Raw genomic sequence first — 25,072 nt, forward strand, 5'->3', positions numbered from 1 at the left:
GGCACGAAAACAGAGGCACAAGCAGGCAACAGGGGCACGAAAACGGAGGCACACGCGGGCAACAGGGGCACACGAAGGCACAAGCAGGCAACAGGGGCACACGGAGGCACAAGCAGGCAACAGGGGCACACGGTGGCACAAGCAGGCAACAGGGGCACAAAAACAGGCACAAGCAGGCAACAGGGGCAAGAAAACTGAGGCACAAGCAGGCGACAGGGGCACAAGGAGGCACCAGCAGGCAACAGGGGCACACAGAGGCACAAGCAGGCAACAGGGGCACACGTAGGCTCAAGCAGGCAACAGGGGCACACGGAGGCACAAGCAGGCAACAGGGGCACACAGAGGCACAAGCAGGCAACAGGGGCACACGGAGGCACAAGCAGGCAACAGGGGCACACAGAGGCACAAGCAGGCAACAGGGGCACACAGAGGCACAAGCAGGCAACATGGGCACACGGAGGCACAAGCAGGCAACAGGGTCATGAAAACAAGCACAAGCAGGCAAAAGGGTCACAAGCATGAATTGTAATTTAGACGGGCTGAAGTGGAGAACGGTCAGTAGGGAAGTAGTGCGGCTGGTGCAGTGGTACCAGGCCGAAAGGTGAGAGGGGCTGTCTGCATCCCAGTTTGGACAGTTTCCACTACCTAACAGGGATTGGTGGGAGGGGGGGCGTACTTCTTGCTTGCTTTAGGGCTGTTACTTTGGGGACGCAGTGCACGCTCCTGCCTGCTGCCGCCGGGACACGACAACAGGCAGGGAGAGGACAGGCTGGGAGAGGGCAGGGAGGAGACAGGCTGGGAGAGGGAGGGGACAAGCTGGGAGAGGGCAAGCTGGGAGAGGGCAGGGAGGGGAAGGCTGGGAGAGGGCAGATTGGGAGAGGGCAGGCTGGAAGTGGACAGGCTGGGAGAGGACAGGCTGGGAAAGGGCAGGCTGGAAGTGGACAGGCTGGGAAAGGACAGGCTGGGAAAGGGCAGGGAGGGGACAGGCTGGGAGAGAACAGGCTGGGAGTGGGCAGGCCGGGAGAGGACAGGCTGCGAGAGGACAGGCTGCGAGAGGACAGGCTGCGAGAGGACAGGCTGCGAGAGAACAGGCTGCGAGAGGACAGGCTGCGAGAGGACAGGCTGGGAGAGGGCAGGTTGGGAGAGGGCAGGCTGGAAGTGGACAGGCTGGGAGAGGACAGGCTGGGAAAGGGCAGACTGGGAAAGGACAGTCTGGGAAAGGGCAGGGAGGGGACAGGCTGGGAGAGAACAGGCTGGGAGTGGGCAGGCCGGGAGAGGACAGGCTGCGAGAGGACAGGCTGCGATAGGACAGGCTGCAAGAGGACAGGCTGTGAGAGGACAGGCTGCGAGAGGGCAGGCTGGGAGAGGGCAGGCTGGGAGAGGGCAGGCTGGGAGAGGGCAGGCTGGGAGAGGGCAGGCTGGGAGAGGGCAGCAAACAGCTGGCCTGGGAAAACAGCACAGGGATCCTTGAAACCAACGCCTGTACTTCATAACTGTAACCAGTCCCTATAAGACCAGGGAAGCAGTGCTTGGATCCCTGAAACCAGAGGCAATTCTCTGTGTCTGAAGCCTGTCCGGAAACTTGCAAACCCAGGCCTCACTGGTGAGACACTGGCGATTGCATCTTGAGGAGTAAAATAACTGGCGGATCGTGACAACTTCAGGAATAGCCTTTTGGTGCGGTTGGTGATCAACACAGCAGAGGAAGCCCGAGTATCATCTTTGTTGGGGGCTGTTCGGGGATCAAAACAAAAATAGAGGAAGGCCCTCTGAGGGGGGGGGTCTGATTCATCACCAGCTCATGGAAGTGTTCCGAGTTAGAATCGTCTTTAGTTGTAGGGGAGGGCTGATGGGCGGGGGCAGAGGTCACTCACTCTGGTCTCCCTGTAGGGCCACAGCATTCACCATCTTGCAGAGTAAAAGCTGAAGGCCAAGGCGTTGGCCGCAGCCCCGTGCTGCCGTCCTACAGGTGCCTCGCCGATACCACGCAGCGCTGCCCCAGGCTCTCGTCCGCCTGCCTCCTACTTTCCCTGCAGCCAACCATCTCCTCAGATGACGGGCTGCCGGCGATACCTCCCTGCAGCTTGGTTTTCTTGTAAAGTGCTCTGATGCCTCCAGGCCATGTCCACACTATATAAAATCAATGCCAACATTCGTAATGGCCGTAGGAAAGTTCTCAATCTACTGTGGTTGTTGCCTGCCTCAAAAAGTAACTTATAAAAAGGTAAGTTACATCTTTCATTTTTCCAAATTTAAAACTACAAAAAGCTTGTATATAAACTGTCTTTTAAAAATGAAATGTTTATTTCATGCTCACTCCCCCGCCCCTTTAAAAACGCTCACCTCACGACTGTGTTTACATTAAACAAATAAATACTCCCACTTCAACCCCTCATTAGGAGCCACGGGGTGCATGGTGTCTGAGTGGCCGGTCAGTGGTGAGGCAGGGAATTTCTGCTGTACAAAGGATCACCGCAGCCACTGAAACCGCAGGTATCTTGTTGAGCAGGTGAATCGTAGTGGTAACAATTGCTCTTTTGCCTGCCTCCGCTAACGTTTGTAAATTGAGCGAGTGACATCAATAGACCCTCCGAAAGACATCGCGCTACACGAGTGTTGCCAGCTGCCGGCGTACCTTCCCCAATGACCCTGTGCAGATGAAAGCCCCATCACCTAACTCACATCTACACTTACCTTCGCTCAGCTGCAGAGCAAACAGTCCGCTTCAAAAAGTAACGCTCGGGTGACCTGTGCCGCTGGCAAGTACTTCCGGCGGGATAGACGGGACAGTCCTGTGCATAAAAGATTCCAACACCTCCCTGGGTTAGTGCACGTACCCTCTTGTGACGTTACTTAGAGTCTCCCTGCCGGGATCGCGATCCTACACATTCAAAACACCCTATTTAGTGACGTAACGTCTCTCCTGCCTCCTCGCGCTCACCCTGCCGCTTCCCAAACGGCAGAGCAGCCAGTTGCCAGTTAACATTCTCAGGAGGGGGAGGGGGGATCCATCGGCTGCAGACCCGGACCAGATTCGGGGGCGTTGACGAGAAGAGGCTTTCGGCTGACGTAGCCAAAAGCCAAAAATTCACGGGAACGCCCCCGAATCTGGTCCGAGATTGACGGACAGAGCCCTCTCCCAATGGCTAGCCTCCATTTATGGAGCTAGCCAATGGGAGGAGGGGGCGGATACCCGACCCCACACAGAAATCATAACGTTTTTTGGCGCATGCGCACTACGTGCGCATCGCCAGTCAAAACCTAAAAACCACCCAGGCTAAAAGATGTATTATGAATTTCTGAGTCCTGAGAAACCAAGTTTGGATTCTCTATCTTGTTCCTGGGGGAAGATAGGCAGGTCCCCATGCCCCCCCCCCCCCCTCCATTCTGTCCTATGGGCAAGGTAGCCTTGCTACAGTGAAAAACGAATTTGGCAGTAATCCACTACTGCAGCATGTCCCTTACATCTGTACATGCCCTACTAGGAGCACTTGCACTTTGGCACTGATCAGCAGTGGCAAAGTGCCCAAAGCATCTAAACCAGCAACACATTATCCAGCATTGAATCAACAACATAGGAGGTAGAGATTAGAAAGTCAGGGGAAACCACGCCAAGGATTCCAGGTCTAACACCCTGGCACAGGCGGTCCGTTTTTTCCACACTGCAGGGACAGCAGGCACATCATGTGGCGTGCTCACACTGCTCACTTCTCACGTCATTCCAGGGGAGCATAGTAAGGGAAATCCAGAGAGGAAATGACTCTCTATAAAGGATTTCCCTTCTCCTTTTAAAACTCAGGAGCAGAAACTTTGTTGTGGTGTCATCAGGGCTTTAAGTGGAAGCGTTTTCAATATTATATACTAGCCATAGTTGCTGCTTATTTATCTTATTCAACTAACAACCATTGACCAAGCCAATAGTCCTGACTTGTTGTAGGTATGATGTTACTTGTTGCATCTGCATCATATATCTGGATGCAATGACAGAAACGGCAAAATACAAGTCGGGCAGCACAGATTTTTAGCTTAACGTGTTTTAAGCTACTCCCTTAATTACATTGGCCACACCCTTTGAGAGACCCCCTAGTGTTTTTTTCCCACTTAAATCCCTGCTCATACCCGAACTTTTGTTTAACGTATTTGATGTATTGGGAAGTGTTCCCTTGTAACTAGGCTGAAGTGAAACGGAAGACAGAACGAGGACTTTAACAAGGAAAGGGCGGGTGTAAAAACATCCTGGTCACCATTACACAGCACATTTCTCACTCAAAGTCGACTCGCTACTGGCCGCCTCGGGCAACCTAGCCTGACAGACATTTTACACGCCTCCGAACGCGCTGCCAGGTCTCAAGGCTGCGCCCAGTGCGGATCTCTGCACATTCAACACGCAGTACGGGCACGGTGGAGGTGACCGGTGTCAGGGGCACACGGCAATAGGGCTGGGGCGATGTCAGTTTTCAAAGTGTGTTTGTAAAAGGAGAGTGGGTGCCCCAAACTAAGGGACGTTGAACTCATCAGCAATGAAACAGACATTTGTATTTAAGTCAAGGCTGGTTCGGAGACAATCTGGCTCGCTTGACATCTGTCCCTGCTGCTAGCGCCTTTGCATCTAGCCTAAAAGGGTCATTTATTACAGGCTGTTGGAGAAAAAGACTATTCAAATTAGACCCTTGGCCCCGCCAACTCCTTCGTAACCAGACACGTCAACACGGATACTGTGCTGCTCTTCCACTGGAGCAGGGAGTGTGTTTGTGAGACTGAAGGCGTCGTCTCTCCAGTTCCCGCCCAGTCTCAGTACACCGCGCCCTCTCTGGTGATAAAAACCCTCTCTGGGCTGCAGTTGCACTTTACTTGTAGCTGCTGCACATCCTGCCTGCTTCGGCTCCTCTTAGAGCTTATTTCTTCTCTCATCTAACGCCGCTCCCTACCGCCGCCATGGTGAAAATGATAAAGAGTAAGGTATGTATGTCTTCTGCTCCGTATTGTGTCTAGTGGGGAGGCGACGTAACAGGATGGAACAAAAGGCTTGCTTCTGTGTAGGGAAATACCTCCAGTGCCCCAGCAGGTCGTGCCAGGAACATTAATTACGCGGGTTACTCATTCGCCTTAATTAAAATAATTTAGGTTACCTCATAGTTGTTTGGTAGCAATGTTGCACAACTGTATCAAGTCAGCCAGCCGTGAATACTTGATCATGCTGACAGTGCAATTTGCTGCTTTAAGGCGTTGCAAGTTACTTAATTACTTATCGGGGTGTTGCAAGTTACTTAATAACTTATCGGGGAACTTGTGTGTTTTTCCCTTTCATCTAGCTGAAAACGGGTAGATGAGCACGTGGAGGGTTACAACCTATCATGGATGTAGATTGACAACTTTTAGCAATTCACTAACAGAATTCGGGTTACGCCTTGAAAAAAATGCTGAAGTCGCAGGCTTTCAGGTGTACTCTGACAGAAGTTTGTGATTTGTATTTTCACAAGAGCAAGTATAAACATGTGCATCAGCTTATGTGAACACCTGCTATTTTTTTTTCTCCGCAATGAAAATACATTTCCCTGTTTTGAACTCTGTTCCCCCAAGCACTCACCAGGTATTGGGGTGTCTGTTCCCAGCATCTCACAGTTTGTATTCCTAAACTTACCAAGAGTATCTTTCCAGCAATTTCTAGAGTAGGAATGGATTATAATGGAGTTTGTGAATACGCACAGATGTCTGTTTCTGGGTGAACTTTCAGCCGTTCCCGACATTATTTGTTAGTATCACTGTTTTATATAGAGCTTTCCATATCTCTTGCTAAGTCTAAACACTTTTCAATAGGTAAATTGCTTTTTATCATTTATATACCACTTTGGTAACTGCAGCAAGGTCACGACCGCTCTGGCTTTCATTGACTTCCAGGGCACCCAATGGATGGACACTGGAATTGGGGGGGAGGGGTGGTACCAGCTTGGTCTGTTGAGTATAATTTGGTGCAGTAGTTGAGTTTAGGAGGCAGTGTATGGACCTGGAGTTTAAGGATTGTGTAAGTAATCAGGGCAACAACAAATTCAAGTACTTACCGTCTTTTTGTAAAACTTGTTATGAGAAATGGTAGCCTTTGATGCATCTGTGTCGTCTGCAGGTTGGTACCCTGTATAAGGCTATGAATGGTTGTGGAAAATAACTGGATCCTCTATATTGTCTTGCCCAGCAAGGGCCATTTTTAGGGTCGAGCATGCGCTAGCACATGTGTTTCACCTGTGAGACACTCTTGTATCCAAAAAGGCCTTGGAGCCCGCCCATTGCTTACTCATGTGTTTGCTTGCGTGGCACTCTTTTCTACAGCCTCGTAATTGTCACTGTAGGCCTAACATTTCCATTCAACTCAGTGGAGCAGGGACTAAGCAATGATTGGTTCAACTTAATCAATGCCCGTCCGTGACTTCTGGCGTGATTGAGGTGCTATTTTGTTCTTTTTACCTTCCAGTGCCCTGCAAACAGACCGTGTGCGACTGGTGAAAACATGCCCAGCAGAACAAACTAAATTGCAAAGATTTATTTTCTATAATTAACTTTCTTTTATTTTGCCAAGTCTTCTTTTCTCACTTTGCACTCATATAATAATAAACCCACATTTTGTAAAGCGCGAACAATCACCCGTCAGGGTCTCTAGGTGCTGGGGCCCATCGGGAAGATTAAGCAAGCTATTGCCCAGAGTCACATGGTGCTGGGCTAACCTGCCGCCGGAGCCGGGGATCGAACGGTGATCCTTAAATTCCAGAGTCAGTCGCCCTGGCTGCGGCGCCACACCTCTCCCTCATGTTACCTGTTTGTTTTTGCTTGTGGGCGCTGTTTTCAAAAGATAAGGATTATTTTATTCTACAGCGTTTTCTTTCTTATGTGTAATTTCTGAAATTATGCTTTAACACAATTTTACAGTACACCACTATCAACCCCACTCCATCCAATCCACCCCAGACCAATCCAAACCACTCACCCCAATGCAATCCACCACGCTCCAATCCTCACAACCTACACCACTCCAATTCATCCCACTCTGATCCAATCTACTTCGCTCTAAAACAGTCTGCCCCACTCAATCAAAGCAATCTAAAATAATCTGCCCCAATCCAACCTTTCCAGTCCAAGTCACCTCCCCTCCTCACTCCACTCTAATGCACCCTACTCCAATCCACATCTCCCCATTTCAATATACCCTATTCCACTCAATCCAACCTACTACCTCAATGCACTCTCCACTCTACACCACTGCACTATACAACACTCTGCCATTGAACCACTGAACCATACTCTCCTCCACTCAACAACATTCTACCCCCCCCTGCTCCACTCTATCATACGCTACTCCAAAAAATCCAGTCTGACACTCTACTGCCCCACTCCACTATACGACACTCCATGCAACTAACTTTTAGCCACGCTGAACAGCAGCCACACTCGTGTACAACATGGCAGAACACATTGCCAAAGCCAATAGCACTTGTATAGGTGAGACCTATTGGCTTTGCCAATGCTTGTTAAGTTTGCAGTGTCTGCTTCATTTTCTGTATGTCTGATACTTTGGTTGTCTCATATGGAGCATTAACCAAGCGCTTAACAAACTAAAGATCCTCTGTAGTCTTCAATGGTTTAAGTCATATTTTGACAAATGTGTAAATGCGTATTGTTGTACTGAATTCTAGGTGATTGCTGATTGTCCCTATTTACTTCCGAAAGGTGCCCCATAGTTTGCAAGATAGTATTGGGAAAGGTAGGAAGAGCTGCCATCTTCATCTAAGGTTCATCCGTTGAGAGTAGAGTTTGGATCTGGATTGTAAAAAAAATCCTATGGCTAGACATGTGGGTGATATTAGGAGCTCTGAAAGAGGTTCTAGGAACAGGTAGACTATGTATGGTACTGGTGATGTGATCCAGTCTATTCAAGTTTAGCGCTCATCTGGCGGTAGCAATCTGGAGTATGTTGATTAGTTGCTTCGTAAGTCTCATGTCTAGCCCATTGACATTAAATAGTTGTGATAGCACTAGGGCATTGAGGCCTGTACCCTTTCCGTGAGGGAAGTCTTGCTAGGGGAATGTCTATTGTAATGTTCTTTTAGTGTTTGAAGTGCTTTGTCACATTGTTCGCCTGGCTTTAGAGTAAGAGTACATACTCAGATTTTTTTTTTACTTCGGTTGATATACTTTTGGAGATCTAGTCTCCTAAGGGAAAGCCGTGCCCACACCCTCGCCCAAAGATTCAGTGACATGGTTATTTCCTTTGACCATTCCCTGTCTCTGATCCCATAACTCAGCAAAGTAGTTGGTACTATTTCTTAAGAATACTGAGAACTGGTGCCTCTACACTCCTCTCGTGTTTTGGTAGTCCAAGTCCAACTGAGCTTTATTCAACTTCTTCATAAACGCATGTACAAAACATATTATTAAAAAGAAAAAAAAACTGTCCTATATAAAAAATACAGGTACTCTTACAACACCATGGAATATTCCTATTATGAAAGACTTTCTACATCTAATCACAATCTTTAAAAGCCTCCACATAATGTAGCATATAATCAGTGGTTAAGGTCTGTAAAGATAGAAGAGCAGGTCGACATCCTCTAAAACCATAGGTCCTCAACATTGGTAAAAATCCAGCACTTTCTCTGTTCACTATAAAACCTAGAGAATACAATTGTATGTATTGTTGTAAGTAGTGACACATAATCACAGGGGCATTTAGATAAGCATTGTGACCAATTTGTTAATCACTGGGAAACTGACCAGATGGTGGAATATATCCAGCTTGAAAAGCGTTAAAACAGATCTGTCTTGTCAACATTTTGTAAGTATGGTTGCATGTCATAAATGACCCGCGTCATTGGATTGTTACAAACTCTCAGCTTCATCGGTTCCATGGGCAGTCTTAACTTAATTCATCCATTAATGATGAACAATCAGTTTATTAGTTCAATCCTTTCTGCTAATGTGCTCTAGAAATTCAGGCTGATCAAAAAAAAAAAAACAGGATGGCACTTGCCACTCATTTTTTTTTTTTTTTTATATAAGTCAGCCATGGTATTTGAAAAGCAAAGTGAGATGAGATTTGAGACGATCCCAAATCATCTCAAGATTGAAAGTACTCTGCTCCATTGTCCAGATCTTATGCCACAAAAGAATTGACTGGATCTTAACTAAATCAGTTAAAAAGGGTATCCCCAGCTCAATATGGCATATATAGGAGGAGCAGCTTGATATCGCTAGGAGATACTTCAAAAAGGTATCTCCACCAATTGCAGGGACTGAGTGTGCCCCATACCCCCACCCCATATACAGCTATTGGTGGACACTTTGGTTTATAAAGGGTTAATATTTCTTTGGGCGGTTTCCCATGTCATTATTGGTTCACTTCTTGACCACTGTAAAGATCTGTTTTGTGCTGCAACCACAGATTATTCATCACCTGCAGATTGTAAAAAAGGCCACTGTCCATCCTCCTCCTTCTCCTCTTTTCCCCTTCATCTTCATTTTCTTTTCTCTCCTATTTTTCTCCTCCTTTTCTTTTTCCTCCTCTTTCTCCTTTTCCTCTTTTTTTTTTTTTTTTCTTTCTACCATTTTCTCATCTCTTGTATCGGTACCTTGTGTTCAGAAAAACCTCCCACTAAACCTGACCTTTGCAAACTCGACTATTAAGGTTCGCAGTCCCAATAGTTTAGGAATATACTATGGAACTCCTTCCTATCAGATATGAGATGTCAAACATATATTCTTTAATTTTGTGAACTCTTGAAAAATTGGGTGTTCACAGCATAGTCTTCGCCTTGGTCATGTTGCATTTAAACACCAGTATGTGAATTGGATAAGCATGCACTCTGAAAAAGCTAAATATAAAATACATTCAGCTTTAACCATAAATGTTAATTTCTTCTGTGGCACAGAAAAACTTTATCACTATCCACCACCAATCTTAATCTTGTGAGGTTTCCAAGTACCAATTGTGTGTGTATGTTTGTGTTTGTGTGTGTTTTTTTTTTCTTTTCTTTTCAATCCCAGTGATGTTCGTAAACCTATTTTGAATAAAAAATTCTGTACATTTTAAGCCTGTGACCATAGTTTATACTACTTGCTCAAGGGCAAACTGATAGAAAACAAACGAGAACCAAACATTTGGAAAAAAGAAACAAAGGTCGTAATTGTCTGTCATATTTTAAAAAGTATTCAGTTCATAAACTTTATTTCGATTTTGCGAAAATCACAAGTTAAAACAACATTTAGATAAAAATAAAGTGGGACAATTCATTAGCTTTTTGTAAAAAGAGAACAATTATATATTTAGTTTCAGAACAAGCACCATGTATGTTCATAGTAAAACAATAAATAGATTAAAAAAACTTTAAAACGCATCCATACTGGGCAGTCTACATTGGGAACGTTAGGTATACGATAGAAGGGTCATATCTATACAGGAAAGTGCGTAGTGATTATTGCAGGGGAGCAGGACATGAGGTGGACAAAAACCTATGCCTCTTCTCTTTCCATCGAATCACCCACACCCAACCTAGGAACTTTGCTGTAGAAACCACAACCGGTCCGTCTACTGTTGATTTGAGGATTCTAAGAGTCTCCTTGCTGGACCTGGTCCCCAAGTTGGCGCATGTGGGTTTCAGCCATCTGGATCTGGGCTTGCAATATGCTGGACAAGCAAAGATATGACCCAGTGTTTCATTAATGTCCAGACAGAAAGGGCAATTGCTGGGTTTTGAGTGACCCCATTTGGCAGTGAAAGCTAGTGGGTAGTGTTCCCGCCCTAAACTGATAAAATAATTTCCTGTCACGGGTTGATGAATTTTAGTCGCAGTGCCCCTCATATTTGGGTTCCTGTTTAAAGTCCAAGGCTTTGGACAGAATGGAGCTAGAGGAAGACACAAAGCGCTTAGTATTAACCATGGACCAGTAAGCAGCTTTGAACTCTAATTTGGATGGAAATATACATTCGGCTGGGGAGGTCCACAAACGGCTCAACCCCCATCTCGGAAAGTATATTTTTGACACACCTGAACCACACAAGTTTCCTGTTTACATCTAGATCCCTGGCTTCTAAAAGAGCCAGGGCATAGTGTGTGAGTTCAGGAGTCACCCAGAGTCTCCTCCAATAGGCTACCAACCTATAGTGTGCCACGTCCCTAATTAAATGACACTCCAAATCCAAATAAAGAGGTACTAAGGGGTAAACTGGGGGAGACAGATTATGGATCTTTGGAATTTATTCTGGGCCACCACTAAGCAATCCAAATTATGTATCCCCACAGCTCTGCTTCATACAGTATTGAGGCACCAATTTTAGTATTATAGAGCTGAAGCGCAGGTGCTATGGTTTTTGTAGAAGACAGTCTATGCTCCTTAAGCAGAGCACCCGTGAGTTGAGCATGCCTGACAGCACGGGAATCTAATTACGGCTTCCAACTTATTTTTCTATCTAATGTAACACCCAGATAGGAAAAGGTCTCTGTTTACTCAAATACCTTTGTTCATTCTAACATCGGCGATTACCTTTTTGGAATTTGGTAGGACCATATACTTTGTTTTGTCAACATTGACAATAAGATCGTGGTCCATACAAAATTCCTCATCTTGATGGGGCACGTTGAAGGCCCTCTCCGGTCTTTGAAAGAATAAGAGTGTCATCCGAAAACATTAGTAGCGGGATCTTAATCCCTGCTAAAGATGGAGCGTCTGTAGGAAAATCCTCAAAATATTGTACTACCCCGTTAATATATATTGAGAAGATTGTGGGGGCTAAAACACACCCTTGTCTCACCCCCTTCTCAACTGGGAACTTATCTGTGGTACTGCCCCTGCATCCCATCTAACCTGAGCATAACTGTCAGTGTGTAATTTAACGACAAATGCCAGGATATCCACAGCATGCCTAGCTTAGGAGTACACACCACATCTTGTTGGGCGGGACCTAGTCAAATGCTGACTTGAGGTCCACGAAGACTGCATAGATGGTACCTTTCCCTATGATTACAGTGTGCTAGTAAATGAGAATGAACCTCAGAATCTGGTCCACTGTACTGGTGCTTTGCCGGAACCCTGCCTGGAGGTCGGAAAAGATATCATATTCCTCAACCAGGCCTGGATTCTGCCGAGCACCACCCTCGCAGTGACCTTTTGGATGCAGTCTATTAGGCTTATGGGCCTGTAGTTTCCTGGTATCGAGCGATCCCCCCTTTTTTTTAAAGATGTGAAGAATTACTGCTCCTACCCAAGTGCTGGGCATAGATGCTCCCATGGCGATAGCATTTACTAGGAGCTGGATGTATAAGGCCCAGGTGTCTGTATCTTGGAGGAACAGATCAGCTGTGATGCATTTGGGCCTGGGAGCCCTACCTTTGGGAACCAAGAGTAGAGCATTTGCCACTTCTTGCTTTATGTGGAAGATTGGAATGGCAGGCGGCATTTCAAAAATGGCACTTGCTTCTGCATCACAAGCAAATTTCCCTTTTATAGTGGATGACCCACTGTTCTGGCTCCACATGGTTTGTGGGAACTTTATTAGGGGATCAACTCCCCCCACTTCACCTTGTGCCAGAACGCTATCTTGCCTCTCCTAGAACAAGCATCCAGAAGAGCAGCCCAATGTTCTTTGTCACAATCCCTTTTGGCCTGGGATTGTGCTGCCGTACACGCAATCCTGTTTTTACTTATTTATACCCTATCTTTAGTTCTAATCGCTGAACGTGTGTTTTTATTTGGAGTGGGCCGTCACCAACTTCTAGGAGTAATGATGATGAAGACCTATTTATAAAAGTGCACAGATGCTCCTGGATAATGACGCTAACTTCTCAGGGTGTAACCCAAAGTCATCAACAAACTTGAGTTCAACCTCCTGGTACCTATGGACCACAGCAAATAGGATTTACTTAGAGCAACGTGTAAAGTATTCGTGTAGTACTAAAAAGAAATAGTTAAAATACAAAACAAAGAAAACCCTAATATAATTAAATGTTTTAATCAAAATTACACCAGAACTACAGGAATCCAATAAGGAGAAATCAAGATATGAATTTCTAATGCTTTGTAAAGAGAGCCCAAAAATCTCCAAGTGCCTATTCTTGTCTAAGGAAGTTGTAAAATAGGACCTAGGCACAATTTCAGGCTGAACATGATCGTGCACAGGTCAGACACACCAAGCGGGTTCACCCCTGAAAGATATACCTTCTGACTTTATATTTATTTTTTAATCAGCTCCAATTCCTCCAGCAGGCCAAGCCTGAAGGTGTATCCCAGGATGTTGCATCGAAATCTGACACACTTGTCACAAGATTCTCCTGATGGTTCCTGAAGTCTCAACTTTTGTGGTTTGTGGAGCAGCTCCTCAGTTTCCTCTAAGGCTTCAAGAACCTCAGGGACCGCAGTTAAGGACCAGAATTCACTCTTGCAACTGCCACCAGCAAAGTTAAGTCCACATATAGAAGGTACTGGGCAATTGAATACTTAGGCTTCTTGCAGCTAGTTTTGTCACTGTAGCAACACAGAAGGACACACAACTGACCATTGGAGCCCACTTTTGTCCTGGGTGCAAGAGGGAGGGAGGCAGGTCCAGTCCTTCAGTGCTCCACTCAGGTTGTCAAGCATGGTCCAGTCCTGTTCTGATCGTTTGCACATTCTGAAAGTGTTCTGAGGAGGGCTCCTTTGAGTGCAACATTGATGGCTGGTATTAGCCAGTGGGCAAGGAGACTCCTTGATACTCCCTAACTAATGGGGAAAAATTCCCATGGACAACACTACCTGTGTTTTCAACAGTTCCTGTTTTCCCTACTGCAAACCATCCCAGTATCCCTCACTCCTGAAATCCAAAATGGAGAAAATCTTCCCCCCTTTTGCACAGCCTGTGTTCCACCCAGCGGTGTGGCTTCAGAAATGAGCCGCCACCTCCCTTGTGGTCACTCCAAACTGGTTTTGGAGTCATCTCCCCTCCAACTGGGTTTGGTGACAGCCTGGCTGAGAGGGCAAAAAGGTTGCCATCTCAAGGTCTCGCCTTACATTTACTGTGACAGGGAAAGCCCCCCCCCCCCAAGTTAATTAAGTTCCTGGGTCCACCCTAACTAGTCTTTCTCCAAGGGAAAACACTTCACCATACACATGCAATAATTCTTGCTCTGGGAGCACTTTCACAACTCATTAAGGTCAAGATACTGGGTAGGTAATAGACCTTAGCATCCAGGGCAGGCATGAAACATTTAACTTTCTAAAAGTTACTTTTCTAAGTATTTATGAAAAAAACAACTTCACTAATGAATTTGACCTTTAATAAACGTGAAAGATAGTCTTTGAATAAATATTCTACCCATTACCTGTTAAAGATTTGACATTTTCTAGGATTCATCTACAGCCCTGCCAGTGAAAATAGATTTAGGGGGCTAGTCACTGGAGGGACATACCAACTTTAATTTCATACATGTACTTTTAAATATCATCCATCCTACCTTTTTGGCGGAAAGTCTGCTTAGGGTTGACTTCCTACTATTTAAAAGCAGGAATTCCATACTTCATATCTGCATACTGAACCCATGTCTATAATGGACTCTGCCCGATTGCACGGTTTTGATCTTGAGGGTTCCAGCTACAAGGTACATGGAGATAATTGTATGCCTTTCTTTTTTTAATTCAATAAAGACCTTTAAACCATGAAAGCAGGAATTCCTACCTATCAATTTTTAGGGTGCTGCAGCCAAGCTACACATGGTGGACCTGAAGTCATGTTTTACAGGGCAACCCTGTGGATGGCACCGTAGGTGCTTAAAAGTCTACAGGCAAAAGACACACAAATGATGGACAGAGTGCAGAACAAATTAAACAATCACCCCTATTCAAAAGACTGGGTTAAAACCATTGTTCTTTAGCTCACCATGCCACCCCAGTTTAGACCATATGCAAATCAATCTTGACCCACTCCTGATGATGGCACTCCAGCCAGAACTGCCAAGTTGGGTCTTCCCTGCACCAGAAACAAAAATCCTGGGACCAGTTTCGGGGTATTACCGCTAATCAGCCAGGCTAGCTTGAATCCAGTGGCACAGTGAGCCTGGTACCCACATCTGTGCATAAAATGGGGTGACATGGTGACCAAAAGAACAATGGATTTAACCCAGATCTCTTGACTAGGGTGGTGAATGTTTGATATGTTCCTGATTCCGTCCATCATTTGTGTGTCTTTTGCGTCTACAGGCGGCATTTAACTTTCCAAGTCCTGGATGTATTTCCTACTCCATAACACAACATACTAGGGAATTGTACACAAGTTAAGTATGTCAATCAGGGATAAGGCAATTTAACCATATTAAGAGGGGGCACAAGAACATTACTTTTGTTTAGCAGGGGTAAAGTGCATTCAGTAAAAAAAATAAAAAACAGGGTCCAGAAATAGGAAAGATATATGGGTTAACTAAGCATAAAAGGTGGATTTGAGACAACAGCAATCAATAATAAAAAATTGAGCAGTTTCATATTTAGCGGAGTTGTATGTTGAATGGCCTGCACTTGGACTCTTTTTGACCATAGACTTCCATTTTCAGTAGAAATCCTACATTAATTCAAATTGGATATATTGATCCATTTAATTGTAACAATTCCATACATGTCTCAAATGCCATATACATTGTTTTATTTTACTATTTCCTGCATTCCTGTACATCCAAATTCCCTCTTTCTTCCCTTAATGGCTCTTAGAGTTTTACACAAAGCTTTACGTTTGCAAATATTCTCTTTAATGTTTACCTTTTTATTAATTCTAACCGATCAATTGTTTGCCGCATGTACATTCATTCATATAACACTGAACTGTATTGCGGCGGATGAATATTTGTTTCATAGTGTATGTAGTTCCTGTATTTCTTTGTGTTTTGTCAACCTATTTACTGTATTTTCCACATTCATAGCTATAATTAGATATTCAATGGCTTGTGTTTTGTTGATCATTGATACTTGTTTAATCATCTAAGCGACATAGGGGAGTTTTAAGGATTTTACCTTTTTGAAGTGTGTGGAAGAATCCTATAAGTATTTTCCAATATTAGATTTTCTGACCCTGTGAAGAATGTTGTACAATTATTTTTATTGTATTTTGAAAAAGTAAATAACTTCATTCTGGTTTTAATATAAATATATATAGTTTTTTTATCAAACCTGTTAGACTTGGCATCCATGGCAAGGTTCCCCTGAGTTTCTGCCTTCTGACCTCCTGTTTTCCGGACTTCATTTTTGTTGGCTGTAGGAATTTGGGCTCTTTAGCATTAGTTAGCAGTGGTAAAGTGCATATGCTCTGTTACATCTGGGTTTCTCTATGTGGCAATGGTATTCACCTTTATCCAAATAGGGGCCCTTACTTCTAAGTCAGGATAAGGGGATTACACTCCTTATTAATCCCTGCTTGGCACGAGCAGATAGGCTTATTTCAGAGGCAGTGTGTTAAGCATTTGTGTGTATACACAGTAATACAGTGAAAACATTACAGATGGACACAACACGGGTTTTATAAAAATAAGTATTCTTTATATAGACTTAAACACAAGACCACGAACTATAAAAATCCACAATATTACACTTAAGATTAGTTAAAAGATGATTAAAGTCTTAATTCAAGTTGTTGGTAAATGCGACAAAGTTCTCCAAGTACCTGGATGAGTAACTGGCCCGTTGCGCTTCGCAAGATGGCGCCTTGATGCGAGAAGATGACTCCCTGGCAGCCTTGTGACGACTCTGTACTTTGGAGCCGGCGACAGGCCCTGCGACTTGCTTCTCCGGTGATGCGATGGCGACTCATGGTGTCCCACTTCTCCAGTGATGCAACAGCAGACCGCTTTAAACACACGATTCCAGGGAGATGCGACGAAGGCTCGCTTCTCCGGCGTTGCGATTATTTCAGCTGCTACGGAGACACACTTATTCTCGCTGCGTCGTGCTTCCAGCTCCCAGAGGCACACAAGTGACTGGAGTCTGATTCCCAGCAAGGAAATTCAGGAGGAAGCTGGAGGTGAAGTCTTTTGTCCCTGAGACTTCAGGAGGCAAGCACAGTTTAAGCCCTTGGAGAATATTCTGTAGTTGCAAGTCCTTTACAAAGTTCCTTCTCCTTACACTTGGCAATGAAGCAGACACTGCAGGCCAACCCAGCAAACAGCACCCTGGCAGAGGGGCAGTCCAAACTGCTGCAGCTTCTTTGGTTCTTCTCCTTGGCAGAAAGGTTTCTTGTTCCAGAAGTTGATCTTAATTTCTTGGGATCAGGGTCCCGATATTTATACCCCAAAATCCTTTGTTCTCTGAAGGCAGAGAGGCCTATGCTTAGTCCAAACCAGTTCCTGACGACTTTGTTTACATGACTCTCCTCTTCCTTTCACAGTGCAAGGCCGAAACATCAGCGGCTCCACAGGAGGTGGAGACGGCACAGGGGGGGAAGATACAGCTCTGGAGCACTCTGTTGACCGGATTCCTCCTCTCCTTTCACGGTGCAGGGCAGAGACATCAGACAAGCCACAGAGGGTGGAGCCAGCATTGTGGAGGGAAGGCCCAGCCCTATTCTTGTCCCAGGTGCAACTCCTCCCTCACATCTAGATGCAGATCGCTCTATTCACCACTTGGCTGCCCCAGCCTGTCTCCTGGAATCCCCCGGCCCTGTCACTCACAGACCCAGACAAGGAATACACAACCCAGCAGAGGCAGGCCTGGATGGTTGGACAAACAAATGCCTACTTTCTAAAAGTGGTATTTGCAAACACAGAATATTAAAATAAACCTTTCTAAAGTTCTGGCATACTAAATTCGAAGTTTTACCATGTTCTGAGTCGGTTAGTATTATAGGAATGTAATAATCTAACTGCCCATTCTAAAGTTCTGGCATACTAAATTCGAAGTTTTACCATGTTCTCTGAGTCGGTTAGTATTATAGGAATGTAATAATCTAACTTCCCATTCTAGCCTATGAGCACAGGTAGCCTTCAATAGTGAAAAACGAAAATGGCTGTAATTCACTATTAGAACATGCTACACACATCAGAGCATGTCCTACCTTATGCTTACAATGCACCCTGCCCTTGGGCCTACCATAGGGGTGCCTAATATGAAGCAAAGGGAAGGTTTAGGGACTGGCAAGTGGGTGCACGTGCTCAGTCAACATGGCAGTGCTAGACTGCACACAGGCCTTGCAATTGCATGCTTGAGACACACTTTACAAGCCGCTTCTGTGGGTGGCACAACCAGTGCTGCAAGTCCACTAACCGCATTTAATTTACAAGCCCTGGGCACACATGGTGCACTGTACTAGGGGCTGACAGATAAATCAAATAACCCAATTGTGGAATAACCAATTAGTACATTAATTTAACATAGGGAGCACTTGCGCTGATTAGCAGTGGCACAGTGCCCAAAGCATAAATCCAACAAAAACCTATCAAAACAGATGAGGCAGTCCGTCAAAATGGAAGGGAGACTCACTCCAATTATGCCAGGTCTAACACTCTGTACTTAAAACATGGTAACCTTCAGGCCCGTTTCTAGGTGATGTGCCACCCTAGGCGAGAATTGAAAATGCTGCCCCCACCCCTCCCTTTTCTACCATCACTCTCTCCCCCGTCATCCAGGCTAGAAGAATAAATGCATTAGATATAAAATAACTTGTATTAACTTTGCATACATGTGTACACATTTTTATACTGTAACCACTGTCAGAAGTGCAGTCAGAGCTTACAACATTTACTTAGAGCACTCACCCTAAAAATAAAGGCCTAATTAAGGAACCATAAATACAAGTTTGAACAATATGAACATATGGACAACAAATTACCTTAACTGCAGGCAGAGGCAGTGCCCTTCCCTGATCCATAATGTGGTACTGCAAACTGGCAGCAAAAGGGTTTGTACAGCAGGAGGTTGGGCCTCCTTGTCCCAAGGACAAAACACACATGAAAACTTGTTGCCCTTGACCCCAAACAATATGTCCTTGCCGTCCGACTAAAGGAACTCCACATCCCTGACTGTATTTTGTTTTTAAATTTCTCTCTTCTAGCTTCAATGATCTTTTGGGTTCTCTCTTAATCCAACGATACCTTCCTTGCCTTTATTTTAGCAAAGTCTTTAAGAAGATCTCTAATGTCAAGCTGGAAAGCCATGTCTTTTTCTACTGAAATTGTGGCTAGTCCCACAAGTCTCTCTTGGTTCATGGAACTGCGCAGATACGTTTTTATTAATTTGAGTTTTGAGAAACTTCTCTCCGCACTTGCCACTGATATTGGTAAAGTCAAAAGGAAACGAAGAGCTACGAACAAATTAGGGAAACCATTTTCTAACTTGTTTTGGCACGGATAGTTCAGCACATATTCGGGTTTCGCATTGTTTTGTATTCGATGACTTAATCCTGAAAGTTCAGAGCAGAGAGCTGCAGCATCAATGTCCTTTACAAAAGATGGGGTTTCTCCAGGTCTAGGCTGTGTTAGAGCGGTTTCCAATTGGATACACAAATCCATGAGTTCTTTGGAAGTTTTCATCTTGAGGTCACTCATATTGTATAGAAAACCAAATAATCTTGCAATTTCATTTAACTGTGTGAATCTCTCTTTTACAGAACTAATTGCAGTGTCCAATATTGCAAAATAGTAATTTACTCTGAATTTCTCTTTGGGGTCAGCGATAGGTTCATCTTCTGTTTCGTAAGCGAACAATTTCCTTTTCCTCCTTCTTTTCTCTGGCTGAAAAATTGTCTCTATTGATTTCTTCAGCTACCTCTCGAGCATCAACCAAAACTCTCTCAAATTCCATGTCACTCCTCTGTACTTTTAAGCTCATTTACTGTTTTCTCAAGAGTAAAGTGCTTCTCCTGCATCAGTTTACTGGTCACATTGATTTGGAATAATATACTGTGCCAGGTTACAACTGCAACAACAAACTTAAATGAAGAGATACTGTTTAGAAGACCTTCAGCTTCAACCTTGGTCATGGTACCAGAAGAGCCTTTGAAAGTTGAATCTTCAGTAATTTCAAACAACGCATCATATACATGTGGTAACTGGTACCTGATGGGAGTTAAGGCATCGATCCTGCTTGACCACCGAGTATCACTCAGAGGTTTTATAGTCAAAGATGGTATATGACGTTTCAGTATATCCCATCGACGCGTTGATGCAGCAAAGAATACATACAATCGTTGTTTAACATCAAAAAAGGCTGTTGCTTCAGTGCAACACGAAGCAGCGTCATTTACCACAAGGGTTAGTGTGTGGGAACTGCAGGGGACATAGAAGGCACACGGGTTAATATCCAGAATTTTCTTATGCAGACCTATTTCCTTGCCTTTCATATTGCTCCCGTTATCATAACCCTGACCTCGTAGGTCTTCAATTGCCAATGAGAAGCTTTTGAGCTGATCTCTCAGAACATGACTCATTGATTCACCTGTGGTTTCGGTTAGTGGTACAAATCCCAAAAAGTGTTCTTTTATTTGCACGAGGCTGCTTTCTTGGAAATCTTCATCAGAAGACTGACATGGCTCTGTTCCTGAAGATTGCACGATGTCCACAAATCTAATGATCATGGTCATTTGTTCCGTGCGGCTGATATCTGGGGTGCAATCAAGAATGATAGAAAAATACTTTGCCTTCTTAACCAATGAAATGATTTTGTCTTTGATACCGTTTGATAGCACCTGGATCAGTTCGTTTTGAATAATGTTGTCTAAATAGTGAGCATGTCTTCTACCCTTATTTTTTATTCTCCTGAGATGTTCATTCATAATAGGATCAAACATGGCGAGCAATTCCACAATTTTAAGAAAATTGCCATTATCATGAGCATAAAGTTTATCACTGCTGCCACGGAAAGCCACATTTTGTGCACCGAATACTCGTACAAGACATATTACATGCTCTAAGATCTGATGCCAGTACTATTTTTCTTCTTTAAGCTTTTTTTGTACTGACACTATCTATAGTTGCATCTTGTTTGAGACTTTTATACAGGCCCTTCCAGTTATGGAAGTTGGTTATATGTTCAACACTCTTTTCGTGTGAAGACAGAATTGCTGATATATTATGCCAATCGTCGCATCCATTCTGAGTGAGACTTGTACTTGAATTTCCGCCAAATACAGTACAGCAAAAACAGAATTCTTTATCGGTTGATACAGAATACTGGAGGTATTCACGGTAAACAACTTCTCCATTTGGAAGTTCTCTTTTATAATGTACAGCTGAGAATTTCCTTTTTTTCTCATCTAAACGAACTTTTTTGCTCACTTGTTTTGGCCCATTTTCAACCAAGAGTTCTTAATTTGTCTCCACTTATTGGTAAGTGTTCCCAGGAAGCAGGATCTGAATAATCTATTTTAATGCTTTCTTCCGTTGCGGTCTGGCGTTTACTTTGATCACCATCTTCAGTGTAAGGTTATCCTTTGCAGTATCCACTATAACGTCTTCTTGTTCTTGGCTGTAACTTCTATGGCCTTGTCTGGTAGGCCTATATCGTCGTCTTTTTCTGAGGTTGAAGTTGATGCCTCAACAATTTCAAGAGAACTCTTTGGAAAACGTAGACATTTTTCAAAAGACCATTCCAATTTGGATAGTTCTATTTCTCTATCGGCTTTTCTTTTTCTGTACTGAGCACCTGAGTTTTTTCCTGTCTGCCATTTTTGATCCTTTCTAAATTCTACCTGAGAAAATATAGGGCAATAATTAGTCGGAATATTGTATAGATTCAAAATGCATATTACACTTGTAAAAAACCAATACCTCGTTTAATATCCAGAATGCTCTTTTTTTTCTTGTACATATGCCCTTGGTAATGAAACTCTGGAGGATAATGTATTTGCTGGAGGGATCCATGTTGTGTCTAGTCCTAGTTTTTCATATATAGATAATGGCCAAGTTAAGGGGCCATCAGGCCTCCTTTTGATCAAGTGGCCTGGAACCTCACACTTAAATGTAAATGAAACCGAGTTAAACAAAAGTGCACAGCATGTTAGCTTTTCACAGGTACTTAAGAGAGGCATGCTTTTCACTTTTTTTCAGTCCCTTTATGCAAGTGCATGAACTGTAAAAATGTCAGATGTGTTTGTCTGTCACAGTATTTACGCACACTTTAATTGGCACTAGTGTATCTTTTATAGCACTACTCAACCCAATGCAGGGTGTCAGAGTGCTTTACATAACATACACATTTAAAATAAATTGTGCAAGTGTGTAAATCAATGTACAAGATGTGTACAGTGAGGGTTAAAAGATGTAGCAGTCACATAACCTACATAGCTCACTATGGTATATTACAAGGCTTACTAATTATGAACAGCAAGTAATGGTGTTCAAAGCAGTAACCCACTTACCTGGGCTACATAAAAAAAAGATGGTCATCTGCACATTACATGATGTGCTTTGAAGAAGACACACTAAGTTACCTTCTACTACACAGATCTGGGACTACACAAAATTGAGATGTGAGAAGTTGGCCTGATAGGTAGTGTTTCCAATTCTGGAACCACTGGTTATCAGTCCAAACAAACCCCAAAGATGTCAGGTTGTAAGTCAACCTTATAGACAAGCTATCCTAGTGGTAGCATGGACTAAGCAGCCTTAAAGGCTTAACTTAAGAGGTCGTGTTAAGCGAGCTGTTTTACCACATACAATCCTGTAATCAAATGAAAGGACACCACACAAGTATATATTATAAAAATATATGTATTTATTTCTAAATTACTCCCCAGTACTCTTTATGAGGAAAGGGGCACAAGCGTTAAATCAAAAGCACTGTTACACATATAAAGTTGCACGTTTATGGATGAGGGCGGGTGGCCACTCAGACCATATATCAAAAAAGTGGTATAAGTAACACTTTACGAACAATGGTTAGGCCTAGGGCCTAGAGATTCGCTGGGAGCAGTCAGGACAAGCAATGAAGAAGTCGGGAGTAGCCCACAGGAGACGGGTGCAGCACGGAAAATGCAGCGCGCACCAATGCACTGTCAATGGTGCGTAAAAGTCAATTAAAGTGAATAAAAAGATACTTCCGCTGAACCTAGGAACACAAAACTTTAGACACAGACCCTAGAGGTGTGTACCAGTGTAAAGACACCGGCGTTGCAAAGTTACCTCACCCACAGGCCGTGGGTGCACAGGGTCGAAGTGGCGTCGGGTTCTGTCACGCAGGTTCTGGGTGCTTGGAGCTGTTGCAGCTGCAGGCGCTGTGAAGCAGAAGTGTCCGGTGCGATCCAAGGGTGGATCGATGTAGAAAAGTACCTGAAAGCAGAGGGGACAGAGTCTGGGTCACTCAGCAGTGACCAGGGTGGAACCAGGACGGAACCAGGCAATGTCGGGCGCAATCAGGCGGTTGTCGATAGGCTTCTCTCCGCTGTCACGTGGGCTCTGGGGCATCTGCGACGTCCAGGAGCAGGTCACGATCTGTCCCACGTAGGCTCTCGCCGTCAGCACCGTCGGCTTGAAGATTGTAGCAAACAGCACTTGGCAAAAGCAATCCACGCGGAACCGGGAGATTGCTTATCACTCGAACCAGGAGGGTCAGAGTGGGTGCTCCTTTTCACAGGAGCTGGTGCAGATCTGGAGCAACCAGAAAAGCAAGTCGGATTTCAAAGTTCGTCGGCACAGGGGCCACAAGCCAGCTGGCAAGTGACCGGGCCAACGCGTCGAGCGCACACAAGCAGAAGGGCCCCACGCAGCACTCAGCGAGTGTGGAGGGGTGAGCTTTGGTGCAAGTGGAGCTCGGGGCTGGGGCTTCTCAAACCCCGGTGTACAGCTTCGAGGGTCACTCGTGGGCCGCACGGTCAGCGTCTCGTGGCCTTTTCAAGATGGCGTGCCCCACGCTTCCGGTCGCCTCCACGGGTCTCAGCTCTGCAGGGACTGTGGATCGGGCAGGTAGAAGGCAGGCAAGCTTGATCTCGTCGATCTCTGTCGCTCGAGTTCCGGCGGGAACTGCAACAAAGCAAGGGTCGAGGGCTGGATGGTGCCTGTTTGCACAGGGTGGTCACTCCTTGACCACAAGGGAGATTCTTCAGTCTTCTCACGTCGTGTAGAAAGTCGAAGGGTCCAGATTTCGTTTCTTATGTTTCTTCAGGATGATCTGAGGTCCGTTGGGACTGCTCCCCCTCTTATTCGAATCTAGGGGGTTGGACATCCTGCTAGGTCCCCTCCTATGGGTGGGACCCAGGAAGGGGGTGGTTACACCCCTCTCCTTTGATCCTGGCCGCGCTGGGACAGGGGCTGGGAGGCCCCAGAACCGGTTTGGCCGGATCCTGCAAGGGGCAGCCTTGTGCTCCCCAGGCAGTGTCTGGTTTCATTGAAACCTCCCTACTCCAATCCACTATCTCCTGTCTGGGGTGGTTTGACACCGCCCTGTGACAGGAAACTCTTTGTCCAGGCCTCCTCTGCCGGGTTTCGGTCAGCAGCAGGAGGTCAGACCCGTGTCTGTGGCAGGGGTATCCATTTTGTGGATCTGAGGCTCATTTTAAATCAACCGCGTTTCAGCAAAGTAACATGTCTTCTCCCTCTAGAAGGGTGGAATGCTATCCCCGTCGCCAGAACTGGCGAGGGGATAGTATTCCAATTCGTATGACACCTTACACGACATGTTTTGATAAAGCCAAACCAAAGTTGCTATATAACCGCGAGGATTATAAGGCGCTTAAGAGTATATGGTATGGCGTTATCCCGGATCAGCTTAGGGAGTTGTTCCCGACAGCTGCAGACAGGCTCAGCTCATGCCAGAGCACTATCTCACATAAAACCACGCACTCTGCCTCCAGGATTGATGAGGCCTTCCATAGGAGTGGCTTACAGGCTATATATGTGTCCAGATATAGGTTTAGATATAGGTATACTATATCTAAGCAAGGGGTGATTACACCCACTTGCCCCAGCTGAGTGATCAGCCAGTTGTGTCAATTTAGATAGCCAGCCAGGGGTGGCAAAAGATATGCTGCAGCCCCTGGTAGGCCTTGGATGCACCTATGCCCTGGGCACCTATAGTGCTCTGTACAGGGGCTGATAAGGTGACCCAAGCCAATCTAGTTATGCACCTAGGGTACATGGAATCCATTTTACAG

General features: G+C 45.0%; 1 protein-coding gene across 2 annotated transcripts in view; it reads left to right on the top strand.

Annotated features, from left to right (window-relative positions):
- Nucleotides 1-4,294: 4,294 nt before the first annotated feature.
- LOC147728322 (thioredoxin-like) overlaps nucleotides 4,295-25,072 on the top strand; it is an 80,878-nt gene continuing 60,100 nt past the window's right edge. The window contains exon 1 of one of the 2 annotated variants that reach the window (XM_086963265.1): nucleotides 4,295-4,959. In XM_086963265.1, the coding sequence (XP_086819391.1) occupies nucleotides 4,936-4,959 (24 nt within the window). In that variant the 5' untranslated portion in view covers nucleotides 4,295-4,935. The remainder of the gene's footprint in view (nucleotides 4,960-25,072) is intronic. The other variant, XM_086963266.1, reaches the window with a different exon arrangement.

Source organism: Lissotriton vulgaris, chromosome 3_1, assembly GCF_964263255.1.
Source record: "Lissotriton vulgaris chromosome 3_1, aLisVul1.2, whole genome shotgun sequence".
Taxonomy (NCBI): Eukaryota; Metazoa; Chordata; class Amphibia; order Caudata; family Salamandridae; genus Lissotriton; species Lissotriton vulgaris.